This window comes from Trifolium pratense, linkage group LG7 (genome assembly GCF_020283565.1).
Source record: "Trifolium pratense cultivar HEN17-A07 linkage group LG7, ARS_RC_1.1, whole genome shotgun sequence".
Taxonomy (NCBI): domain Eukaryota; kingdom Viridiplantae; phylum Streptophyta; class Magnoliopsida; order Fabales; family Fabaceae; genus Trifolium; species Trifolium pratense.
In genome coordinates, this window is record NC_060065.1 from 6,137,177 (window position 1) to 6,150,119 (window position 12,943).

The following is a 12,943-nucleotide window of genomic DNA, read 5'->3' on the forward strand; positions in this document are numbered from 1 at the left end:
ACAACCTATTGTTTTATGAACTCAATGTTGGTTGATTGCTAATAGTTGATAGAGCTAAGTTAAGTATTGCGGTTTGGTTTGATTTATTTTTTTGAATTGAAAACCGCAAACCAAATCAAACCGTGCGGTTTAGAAGAAAAACGATCCGTGCGGTTAAAACTAAATGCGGTTTTTTGCGATTTCGGTTTGAATTGGTTCGATTTGCGGTTTTACTTTTGGATTGGTTCAGATACGATTACCCCACGTACAGTAGTCAAACTAATTCTTATATTTTTAAAACGAATTTACTATAAAAAATAAATTGTAAAACCAAAATTGCACTGTAGCACTACTAGTAGTACTTAATTTGGCGCTCCCTCCAAAAGTGTGACACACACTCACACTCAAAGTCTTACACAGTTGACAAGTATCACCAGGAGGGAACGAATACCCAGAAAAAATAAAAAAATAAAAATTATCGTTTCTTCTTTTTCTCTCCGATGTTCTTCATTGCAATGTAGTTCATCGGAGAATGGCTAAGTGTCAACGGAGCAACGCTGATTCAATAGTTCTCGATCACCGCCACAATGCCAAAAACACCACCGCTGGTAACTTCCGCCTATCTGCTTTATTCCGCCGCATCATTTTCGACGCCCTAAGCTGCGGCGGAACTTCACGGCACCGACATCACCACCGCAACGAGTCCGTTTGCTCCGCCTCCACCGTATCTTCGGCAAGCTTTGCCGCCGGTAGTCATAAAGAAAAGCAACAAGTAAGAGAAGAGAAACAAGAGAAGCTATCGGATATTCTGAACATACAGGTGCATGAAATTGAAGCGGAATCTAAGAAGGAAGAGATATTGACGGAGCTGAAACAAGTGGTGAAGGAATTGCGTGAAGAGGATTCGACGAAACGGCGAATCGCGGCGGCTAGAGTAAGATCACTGGCGAAAGATGATTCAGAAGCGAGAGGCACACTCGCAATGCTTGGAGCAATTTCTCCACTCGTTGGAATGCTCGATTCACAAGATCTTCATTCTCAGATCGATTCTCTCTATGCATTGCTCAATCTCGGAATCGGCAACGATGCGTTAGTTTTCATTTCTCTGAGAATGTGATTTCAATTTGCAACGGTTTATTGTTCTATGATCTTAGTAAATTTCTGTTATGCAATGATGAATTTTCCATTTTTGATCGAATCACGAATTTATCTTGTTATTGTTAGAAATAATATAAAACCTTTGATACGACTCTATCCCAACGGCTCAAGCTTTTGGGATAATCGGTTATTTGACAGTTAGCATTTATCAATTTGGTGGTTTTATGCATTTCTAATTTTATTTAATTTCTTTTTTTTTTATTAATTACTGTGAATTTTGGTCTTGTTCAAAAAAAAAATTACTGTGAATTTTGGTGTTTGATATTTTGTTTCTGTGGTTTGTTGCAGAAATAAAGCAGCGATTGTGAAAATTGGTGCTGTTCACAAGATGCTAAAGATCGTTGAATCGTCGTGTGTTGTTGATTCGTCGGTTTCTGAGGCAATCGTTGCGAATTTCCTTGGATTAAGTGCTTTGGATTTGAACAAACCAATAATTGGATCTTCTGGTGCAATACCCTTTCTAGTTAGGACCCTTCAAAATTTAGATAATAGTAGTAAAGGTAGTTCCCAAGTTAAGCAAGATGCTTTTCGGGCTCTTTACAATCTTTCGATCAATCAGGCGAACATTTCATTTGTTTTGGAAACTGATTTGGTATTGTTTCTGATAAATTCGATAGAAGATATGGAAGTGAGTGAGAGAGTTCTTTCGATTCTGAGCAATTTGGTGTCGAGTCCGGAAGGTAGAAAAGCTATAAGTGCTGTTAGGGATGCGATCACAATTTTGGTTGATGTGTTGAATTGGACAGATTCACCTAAATGTCAAGAGAAGGCTTCATACATTTTGATGATTATGGCACACAAAGCTTATGCTGATAGGCAGGCCATGATCGAGGCAGGGATTGTATCGTCATTGCTTGAGTTGACGCTTGTGGGTACTGCTTTGGCACAGAAAAGGGCGTCAAGGATATTGGAATGTTTTAGGGTATACAAAGGGAAGCAGGTTTCTGGTAGCTGTGATGGTGGGAACTTGGGTTTAACTGTCTCTGCGCCAATTTGTTCCTCGTCGTCTTCTTTTGTGAAGTCAGATGGAGGTGGTAAAGAGTATATAGTGGACGAAGCGAACATCATGAGTGATGAAAAGAAAGCAGTGAAGCAACTAGTTCAGCAGAGTTTGCAGAACAACATGATGAAAATTGTCAAGAGGGCTAACTTGAAGCAAGATTTCGTTCCTTCAGAGCGTTTCTCTTCGCTCACTTCAAGTTCAACATCAAAGAGCCTGCCATTTTGAAGAATCGTAGCTGATGAAGAGGAAAGTTAAGTATATGAACCATAAGTTAGCCTCCACAGCATAATTACTAGTACTAATGTAATAATGGTTATATCTTAATGAAATCTCAGTAGATTATTGTACAAGTAATTCTAGTTTAAATCTATCTTTAGATTATCTTAGTAAATTTTGTGTGGTGCCGCATATAATTGTATTGTGATGCATAGACCAAATGCTGATTTGGTTTCTTTGGCATGAGCATGGATCCATCAACCATGAAATCTGATAGACCAAAACAATTGTGTAGTTTAGTAATGAAGCCTCGCTTCTTCAAAAAAAAAAAAGTAATGAAGCCTCCATTTCAACCTTTTAGTAATCAGCAAACAAATGCTGATTTCAATATTACAAAAACTTGGTGCCAAACTGCCAATTATGGCTGATATGGCTGCAAACTTGTAATTGCAGTTCTAATGCAGCCGCGGTAAAAAAAAACTTAATGTCGCGGCACACAATCATGTGGCAACCAGATTTTAAAACATTGCTCTCTATTAGTGTTAGGAAAAAATGGGAAATCTTAATGTTTCACATCTGTTTGCTGATTCCTTGTGCTGAGTTTTAATGAATCTTCAAATTAGCAGAGTAGATGTAATTTGTTAAACATTTCTAGTAAGATTGTGGGGTTGTTATTTGTTAAGCTCTTTAATTATGTCAGGTAAACAATGCATTAATGACCCCATTGTTTATTCATTTAATGCCACATGACCTAGTTAACTAGATTAGTGATGTATTAACAGGTCACAGATCTAGTACTATATGGTAAATTGGATATACTATGTTAGAATGGAAAAATGAGCTGTTTGGTGACAAAAAAGAATCAATTGACAATTGCATTTCCTTCGTAGTACGTGCGCACAACCACAACAATACATGATGTTCATCGTGGGGTCTACGTATAGCCATATGTAATGTTATCTTCTTCTGGGTGCTAACTTTAACTTTGTTGACTTTTGGTATAAGATCTAATTTTAAATCCTAATGTAGTAGTTGAGTTATTCTTTGGATCATGGGTCAAGTTTCATTTACTTTATGTTGAATTTAGACTTGTAAATATCACTACAAAACTATATAGTGACAACATTTCTCGTATTTCTTTTAAGAATATACGTGGCATTGTATTGGCCTTATCAGATGTGGAACCTTCATTGATAACATTAGTAAGGATTGAAAATGACCTCAATATTCACTACCTGATGGTATACGTAAGACATTAATTAGCAATACAATATCATGAACCATGATGATCCAATATTGTGGTTAATTCATTAAATGCAGAGTATATGATGACAAGTATTGCACTGGAGGGTAGCTATAGATCATATGAGTGAATGTCATCAAATATAACCTATCATTCAATTTCATGGGTGCTGGTTTGATATAATGTGTGAATTCATTTCAACCAACTAACGGGGTGGACAAGTGTACTTTTCTTTTGGGGTCCATAATATATATCTGCATTCAAAGGAATTGAGGAATTGGTTGCTTTACTTACCGAGTGTGTTGGTTTTCAATTATTTTGGGTAATTTTTGAATGATTTTCAGTAGGTATATGTTTTAAGTAAGGATTAATTATGGACCATATATACATCTAAAGTACCAAATACTATTTAGGGAAAATGTGGTGTTTCAACAGCCTTACTATAACCAAATTAAAATTACTACTACATATAGTGGTACTGGTATGAATTTATTAGTACACACATAATCATCAAGATTACTTTCTAAAATTTTATAGAATTCAAATAGGCGACAAATTCTTCTCAAGAATTTTAACATCATTGATGTCTTTGTCCGAGTTTGGATTGGAACTCAGGATCATTGATGTCTTGTTTCTCAACTAAAGCTATAAAATTACCGTAGTTCGCCGTAATTCTAATAAATTCACCATGATGCCAAACATAAGCACTTGGTGTTTAGATGTTGAAAATCATTGACAAAGAAAAAACATAGTAAGTTACTATAGCTTAGGAAGATAATTGGATTTCAAAGATTGACGTTCCATAGTGATCACCAGAGGTCATGCAAAAACGTGAACGTAGATGTTCAAGTTGGCATGATAGACACATGAAACTGTGCATAATATACGAACACAATGATTCGCACCGCCTAGGTCTCAATTGTTTGTTGAAATTAACATTAATGCATTAAATATGACAATGACAATGACAATTTCAACGTAACCAATGATATATGCAAATATACAGTCAAGAACTAGTGAGTGAACTTGGACTTCGGGGCAAATGAGCTCTCTTTAAGGTGAAATTTTTAGTCATTAGACTACTTGATCAAATAAAAAAAATTACAAGACATTTTGTACTAAAAAGCCAAAACAAAAACTACAATACATTAGCCCAACAGCTATAGCTAAAGGTACACCCCCCCTGTAAAGAGGACTGAATAGTTTCCTATGAAATGAAATCTCAATAAAGTCAGTCTACTTGTAGCACTACTGAATCATTTTTTATAACACTCCAAGAAGAAAAAGCTGGAATCCATCAAGCTCCAATATTTTGTCTTGCTTACATCAACTCAATAACTATAGTCTTTCATTATTTTTTAGTAGGGTGATGGATTTTAATAATTTTAGAGAAGGCAATTGCATTTACGATGTTTATAAAGTTTCTTAAAGGATAATATAAATGCAATACAGTAGTTAATAACCAACACTGCTGAGGCACCGCAGTGATGATTGCTAAAGAAAGTGAAAACTGCCGACACCTAAGTACCTCATTTTCCTCCCATATAACTCCAACAAGAATAACACAAGCTAACTCAGCTCCCATAAGAAAGTATGAGGGAGGGTGATACTAAGTTTAGGAAACAATGAATGACACAACAGGTTTAGGATCAGAGATTTGCTAAGCTATTGTGAAAAAATACAATAGCTCACAGTACAATTTTGGTTTCATACAATTTAACATATTATTATGGAAAATTTCATATAGTTTGTGGACGTGAACTCCAAGCTATATGAGATCTTCCATACTCAAATGCTATGTTAAGACTTGAAAATGTTTTCATCAACAAAAAAATGTTAAAAATGTTACTCTTCGATTGCACTAGATAGGTTTTCTAAGAAATCAGATCACCAATGGAAATTGTATACTATTATTTGGATCTTTTGTTCAAAACCAGAAATATCATCATTGCCAGAAAGATATATAATTATAAAGTTATAAACACATCATAAAGACATAAAAAAAAAAAGACACGTGTGGAAGATACTGTGTCGCTAAATTAACTTTTTTTTAGTGGGCAAATATATCTTCAAATTTTGTTGATTTATATACTAAAATGCAAAGAAAACAAAATCAAACATCTGGTTCGTAGTCATCACTCATCAGTATAATGGACTTGACTTATTTCACCTGAAAAAATGAAGTTCAACTACTGCAAATTCATCCTTTTAGTCCTATTCGAAAAATTACCCATTAGCACATTACACAACAAAAATAACAGATGCATCGAGTACTTCTGCGAGGAGAAGGGCCTGCAATACTTCATAACAAAGTGGACCTATGAGAAAATATATCTATCTATTATATCATCCTAAGAGTGCTCACTTATATTTCCATTCAACAGATACTCTGCCTCTAACAATGCTACCCTCCCAATTACATAATCCATGTTAATTGGACAAAATATTGATACTACTCAGCAGCTTGTTTGCCTTCAGTAACAGGAAGGTAGACACCTTCAGCTGCCAACCAGATATTGTCGGCGCGCTTTTCACGAACACCACAAACCTAGTCCAATAAATAAGTGACGGTCAATAATGTTATCCACTTCCAACATTTTACTTGCATAAAAAGAGTTGAAATCTCAGGATCACTATTAAAAAAAACTATGGTGTATGCCATCATCATTATCGCCAATTCACCATCATTATTTGTTTTTAATGGACTCTAAAAACCCAAGCAACTAACATTTACACGATTGGCAAATGACAATGAAAGGAGCATGTATCCAAAAAATTTCAGGCAATTATATAAAATATTGGTGAAAGACAATAGAAAACTTTTAGATTCTAGATAATTTCTCACCTCCTGCTGTCCCCCAGCTATCCGACTATATTTCTTATCATGACTATGTAAATAGCCTGAAGTGTCAATATGTTGAAGCCGAATCCTCTGATCCTGCTTCCAAGTCTTTCCACTTCCTTCTATTGAAAGCCTAACGAAAATAAACCAATATAAGCACCTTCTAGAATATAGAGATCTAAATATTATTGTCCATAAAAATCATGTTACCTCCAATAGTCCCCCGTGTCAGAATCATTCTCTCCACCAAAGCAACTGACCTATATTCAACTCAAAATTATAAACCCGGTTATCCAATGGTCAGACTAGGTATAAAACAGGTTATATTTGAATCATATTTTTAACTTTAATACTTGGCTGTTGGCTCATTCAAATGCAAAGGGAGTGAAAGAGGGCCAACAAAATAATGCCTAGATTTAGGGAAAAAAAACTCCTTTCTGTTTTAAGTTCTATACTTCAATAGGTGGGAACATGGATATATGATGAAATGACTTATTGGTTGTGGTTAAGTGTATAAGTGTTGGTTTTTTCATAGTACAATAATTAAACCTTGTCTCCATGGATAAGGTCAACTACATAGATGATAATTGATAAATCAATTTATGCCAATAGTATTTGTTATTTGATTTTTATACAGAAGCAACTAAAAGATACATCGAGATGTTACAGTAAGTCATGTTCGTTTCTGTTTTGCTTCAGCAAAGTATAGGCTTAAGATAAGACAAGTTTGAAGAAATACTGAAAGACTAAACTAGTTGAAATGAAAACAAAGAAATCAAAGTGGAAAAATGCACAAAACCCTCTAGGTTATATAGAACGGAAACCACATATAAAGCACCAAATTAGCAAGAGCAGGATAAGAAATGATAAGTTGATTAAGAGGCAAAAAGTTACAGAGAGTTGAGCATATGCAGTGTAAAAGGAGTAAATAGAAGAGAAAGTCTGTCACAAAGTCAAATCAATAGCTTAAGAGGAGTTGCTTAATGATGGGCAAAGATTCAAAACTAAAAATTCAGGTTTGTCATATGATGAGGGGCGAATGATAAAATATGGATGAGCATCCTCGAAGCTAAGGGAAATTACATTATATTAAGATGAAAAAGAACCCTATGTGGATGACATGTATTGCACACACTATAGCACATCATAGTTTGAGCACTTAAAAAATCAAATAATTCTGGTAACAGTCAATCAAAAGGTCCCAATCAGATATCTTAAGAGATTTATAAAAATAGATTAGATTTCATCATAATATAGTGAATATCATGTCAAGTTGTCAACAGCCAACATTTAATAAAAACAATCCTTAAATACAATGTAAGAATGTATAATAGACCATTCATACAACATATCACATATTGTCCCAAAGTGAAATGATAGAAATAATCAATGGTATCTGGCATGCTTCTAAGACAGGAGATTTCGACGAGAGAAACATAAATAGAGACATAAAGAAGGTGCAAGAGGATGTGACACCAGTGAAAATGTTTCAATTAGATACCAAACGCAGAGTCTTGTCTTTATAATCGCACATGCAATGAAGCAAATATAAACATTGCAATTTGCAACATTGGCTTATTCGAGTGGGGGCAGAGGTGTATCCCATTAAAAAGGAATCATCCGTGATTTTAAATTTTAATTTGGCGGTTATATGTAAGGGGAACAATCAGGGAACACCTTAGAATCGACATATCGAAGTGAAACATTTACGAAAACCAATCACCAACAAATCCTAAAGCATATATAGTAATAATCACTTGCAAAAACAAAAGGAACACACCTCGAGATTGCCAGAAATTGGGGAAGCATGCAAATGGCTGTGCAGCCACTTCCTGGTCCTCATGTGCTGTAATCTAATGATTGTGCCACTTTTAATAGCGTCGCCTTGTTTAGCAGAAGTTTCTGGCTCAGGCCTGACAATCTGTAAAACAATAATGCACATATCCAAAGTCAACAACCAAATGCCAAAGTACCAATATCAACACAGATAAGCACAAACAAAAAAATCAGCAAGTGATTAAGACCTATTTGAATTGAATCATTTGAGCTTATCTACTAACATAAACACTTATGAGAGGGTTTGGAAGAGCTTATGAAAACAACTTATAATATGAGCGAAAGTTGTTTTCAGCCTATTTCCGTAAGCTATCCTGTCTCTAGTTATAAAAACATAGAAAATGCTAACAAAGTATCCTTAAAGCATTATTCAATCATACAAAAGAGGCAACTTTTGCATAAAAAATGATGTCTTTGTTACTTTTTTCAAATGTTTGATTTATATTTTGAAGATAAAATTTATTTTCCTGGATTTCTTAAACAATGCCCTATACAACACTTGTTAGCATACCCTAGAAACAGTTTATAAATAAGCATTTATATGACACTTAATTAAATTGTATATTCAAACTATGCTTAAATTGAATAGGAATAATTACTAATTAGGATAAAATACCCAGTAACTATTGGAATCATCAACAGTTGGAAAACCAGTCACCGATTGTTGTCCACTGCCAGAACCGTATGGCACATCATGAGAATGCAACCTAAATTTCGTTTTCTCGTGCATAAGCTTTATAACCGAACCATAAGTAATCTGAACCTACACAATTCCAAAATCAAATCAAACCAGTAACAAAATCAGCACTTAATTCAATTCTAAATATCTAAGATCCCTAACCGTAAACACCGAAATTGAAAGTAAAAAAACTAACCTCGACGCCTTCTGATGAAGCAGCGGAAGCAGAAGCGGTGGAAGAAGGAGAAACATCAGGATCGAGAGTGAGAAAGAGAAAAATAGCGAGAGCGAAGAAACCGAGAGCCATTATAAAGAGGAATGCAATGAACCAATTACGTTGCCAGATCGGAAGTTCGGAATCGGAATGGATCGAAGATTCTCTGTATATAATTCGGGTCGACCCGGTTTGTTGTTGGGAAGAAGAAGAAGAAGAAGAAGAAGGTTTTCTTCGTGAAATTCCCTGGTGTGAACCTGAGGAAGCCACGGTGGTTTATGGTTAGTTAGAAATTGAAATTAGTACATTCCACTTTCACTCTGTAAGCGATGAGAAAATTGATAATAGCGATGCTCTGGTTTATGGTTATGACTTATGGCTTATGTTGAACTCCTTGCACGCTAACGTAATGAATCAGTTCTACGTTCCATGACATGATTTGGTCCAATTGCAAATTTACACCTGGCTATCGGTATTACGTGGATGCTTTTCAATGGTTAATAAAAAAAAATCCACAAATCCAATGATACTAATACTATGAACTTTTATTTTTTTAGTTGTTTAAATTTGATCGATCGATAGAGTTTAATTGATATGCACTGACGATATAAAATAGTTTTACACGATCGTCCAATAAATAATCATAATTTTATCATGTCATGTCAAGAAAGTGAGATCAAGTGGGGTGATGTGGCGGAAAACATGATTGATATTGGTTGACAGTGTAAAATTATTTTATACCGTCGGTGCATATCAATTAAATCCATATTGATACGGATTTAATTGATATCAAATAAAATACATTTAGAAATTATCAAATAAAATTATTTTATACCGTCGGTGTAAAATTATTTTATACCGTCGATGCATATCAAATAAAATGCATTTAGGCATACATACGAAAGAGAAAAAAATAAATGTCATACAATTTACTCACATCATCTATAATTAATTAATTATTTTATGTTTGATTTTTTTAAAATCATGTATGCGTGTCTAACATATCTTATTTAGTGTTATGTTTGAACAAGTCTTTCTCATATAGTAAAATGCATAAGTCGCCTATAAATATGATTATATTTAGACAATGTTCAAGGAATACAATTCTTCCCATATTCACTGTCTTGCAGTCCACAACAATTCTTCCCATATGTCACACTCGTTAATTTATTTGTTTTCATTCAAAGACACATTTTTCATTATTTTCAGCATTATTAATTAGAAATTATAGCATTATTTTAACCTGTTAATTTATAATGTAGTTCTTTATTCATCAATATTTGGTATATTACGAGTCAAATACAGTATATCAAACTTTATAACATTCACAAGTTCCACACATCAACTACTTCAATTCTGATAATCATTACAAATGTAATGAAATACCGCATAAGATAATAATTATTTTATTTAGCAAGAGTTATTTTTGTATTTTTGATATCAATGGTCATGATTTAAACACTCATATTTGAAGATTTACTACATTATTAACATGAACAAGTGGTTTATGTGGTGCATCATGCACAAATCTCGGATAACATTATAACGAATACGAATTTTACAAAATCGACCGTTTAATTGAAATATTATATCATATAGATCATTCGTAAAAAAATTTAGAAAAATTGAAAATTATTTGATATGTTATTGAGACACATCAGAATTAACGATATTTAATAAATAGCTATAATATATATTAAAGAGTTAAATATGTTTTTAATCCCTATAGTTTTCCATAATTTTCGTTTTACTCTCTGAAGATTTTTTCACACTTTTTAGTCCTAACAATTTTTCGGTCAAGGTTTTTAGTCTATACTTTTCATTCAACTCGTGCATATCATTCGAAATTTAATTTTTTTTTCATGCGGTCATGTTTGGTACATTATATGAATCTCTCTTACAAAAATTAAATTTTTTCTAAAAAGAGATGAATTAAATATGATTTTTTTTAGTTTTTCTGCACATAAAAATTCATAAATAATTCATCTTATGTTAAAAAAATCTAAATTTTTATCGGAGATGTTCCTATAATATTATAAACATGAATATAAAGGATCATTAAAAAAATGTGAATGTATACAATAGTTTCATTAATTGTTGGGACTAAAAACCTTGACGGAAAAAACTTGAGGGACTAAAAAGTGTGAAAAAATTCTTCAAGGACAAAAACGAAAATTCTGAAAAATTATAGGGACAAAAAACATATCTAACATCATATATGAGACAAATTATACTATTTACTCATAATACTGATTAACTAATTTTTTTTTTCAATTTTAATTAGCAAAATGTATCTTCTAAAAATACCGGCGTAACGTCACGACCTATGCGATAACACGAGTCTATTATTAGTTTGGTGTTAAAAACTACTCAATCCGTCTTAAAACTTTAGTCATTTTAGAGTCTTGCATATGGATTAAGAAATAACAAAGATTGTTAAGTCATTTTTATCCTTACTTTATTAAGAAAAAAAAAATCATTTAATGATGAATGCATTACTTTTTGTAAGGGTATAAATGATAAAAAAATCATTAATCGTATCTTGGTTTTTTAACGGTCGACCAAAGTTTTTGGACAAGACTAAAAAGCTAAAAGAAGGACAGAGGGAGTAACGTAAAAGATCATCATGACTAACGGTCATATAGCTAGAGACCAAAAACAATTTTTTTTTCTTTCTTTAAGGATCAATGTGTAACAAAAAAATATATTTAAAGGACCAAAATACCAATTAAACATAACTCTTTCATAATTTTCCAAAGTCTTAAATGTGAAGCACTCTCCCTACCCTTGCCATAAAATAATTAAAAAAAATATTTCGTATACCTGCAAAATTCTAAAATTATAGCAATAAATACAATGAATGTGTATTGAGCATATAAAGAAGAATTGTTAAAAAAAATATAAAATTAAAATATTTATAAAACTATAACAATACATTGAACATTACCTAAAAAAAACAATACATTGAACATGTATCGAATCCATGCACTTTATATTTAAACTAAATTTACTAAAAAAAATTCAATTTCTTATCTAGTACCCAAACTTCCCTTAATATTGCATAATATACAATTTCAATCTACAATAGGTATATATATAAAAAATAAAATTTCTAAAATTATCACAATACACCGAATGTGTATTGAATACATGATTTTTACATTTAAAAATAAATTTATTACATTTATTATCATAATACACTTGTTATTTCAATAAAATTTCTAAAATTATCATAATACACTAAAGTGCTAACGATAAACTCTTAAACATGTTTTTCCAACACATTTTTTGTTTGATGAAATTTACATGGTTTGAACTCCGTACATTCTAATTATTCACATTTAAAATAATTTTTTTTAATCATTAAACTACTTGAAAAAAAAAAGACAAATAATATTGGTGAACTAATAATAATGGCACACATTTGCCCTTATCAACACAATTTTTTAAATAATTAGGAAATAATAATATTTTATTTATTAACTGTCACCAAGAGAATTGAAACCTTTTTACAATTACAAATTTACAAGACTAAACTCATACCATTGAGCTAAATTCTTAGCTTTACTAATATTAAAGCTAATATTTAGATAAGTTTTTATAATGAGAAATTTAGATAAATTTTGAGAAGATAAATATTTTTTTATTTTTTATGAAAGTACACGAATATTATAAAAATGAAACAAGTGCATAACAATAACGATAAATTTCTATATGATTTTTTTCTTAATTGTTTATATTTTATATATTCACACCTATTTTATTATTCAGTA

The 12,943-nt window shown here is 32.3% G+C and overlaps 2 protein-coding genes across 2 annotated transcripts; one reads left to right on the forward strand and one right to left on the reverse strand.

Annotated features, from left to right (window-relative positions):
• Positions 1-355: 355 nt before the first annotated feature.
• On the forward strand, positions 356-2,490 carry LOC123893564 (U-box domain-containing protein 3-like). The gene is made up of 2 exons (XM_045943300.1): positions 356-1,068; positions 1,426-2,490. Exons 1-2 carry the CDS (start codon positions 512-514, stop codon positions 2,363-2,365), a joined length of 1,497 nt encoding a protein of 498 aa, XP_045799256.1. The 5' UTR covers positions 356-511; the 3' UTR covers positions 2,366-2,490.
• A 3,251-nt stretch (positions 2,491-5,741) lies between these two features.
• Positions 5,742-9,573, reverse strand: LOC123893565 (stromal cell-derived factor 2-like protein). The gene is made up of 6 exons (XM_045943301.1): positions 9,153-9,573; positions 8,894-9,040; positions 8,222-8,362; positions 6,652-6,701; positions 6,445-6,574; positions 5,742-6,147 (listed from the first exon to the last, which is right to left on the reverse strand). The coding sequence occupies exons 1-6, from the start codon at positions 9,261-9,263 to the stop codon at positions 6,052-6,054; spliced, it is 675 nt and encodes a 224-aa protein (XP_045799257.1). The 5' UTR covers positions 9,264-9,573; the 3' UTR covers positions 5,742-6,051.
• Between the last annotated feature and the right edge of the window lie 3,370 nt (positions 9,574-12,943).

Coding starts and splice junctions, on each gene's coding strand:
- LOC123893564 (XM_045943300.1), top strand. CDS start 512: ATGGCTAAGTGTCAACGGAGCAACGCTGATTCAATAGTTCTCGATCAC. Junction 1,069..1,425: donor CTCGGAATCGGCAACGATGC/GTTAGTTTTCAT, acceptor GGTTTGTTGCAG/AAATAAAGCAGCGATTGTGA.
- LOC123893565 (XM_045943301.1), bottom strand. CDS start 9,263: ATGGCTCTCGGTTTCTTCGCTCTCGCTATTTTTCTCTTTCTCACTCTC. Junction 8,363..8,893: donor ATGATTCCAATAGTTACTGG/GTATTTTATCCT, acceptor ATTGTTTTACAG/ATTGTCAGGCCTGAGCCAGA. Junction 6,575..6,651: donor GACACGGGGGACTATTGGAG/GTAACATGATTT, acceptor TATTTTCGTTAG/GCTTTCAATAGAAGGAAGTG.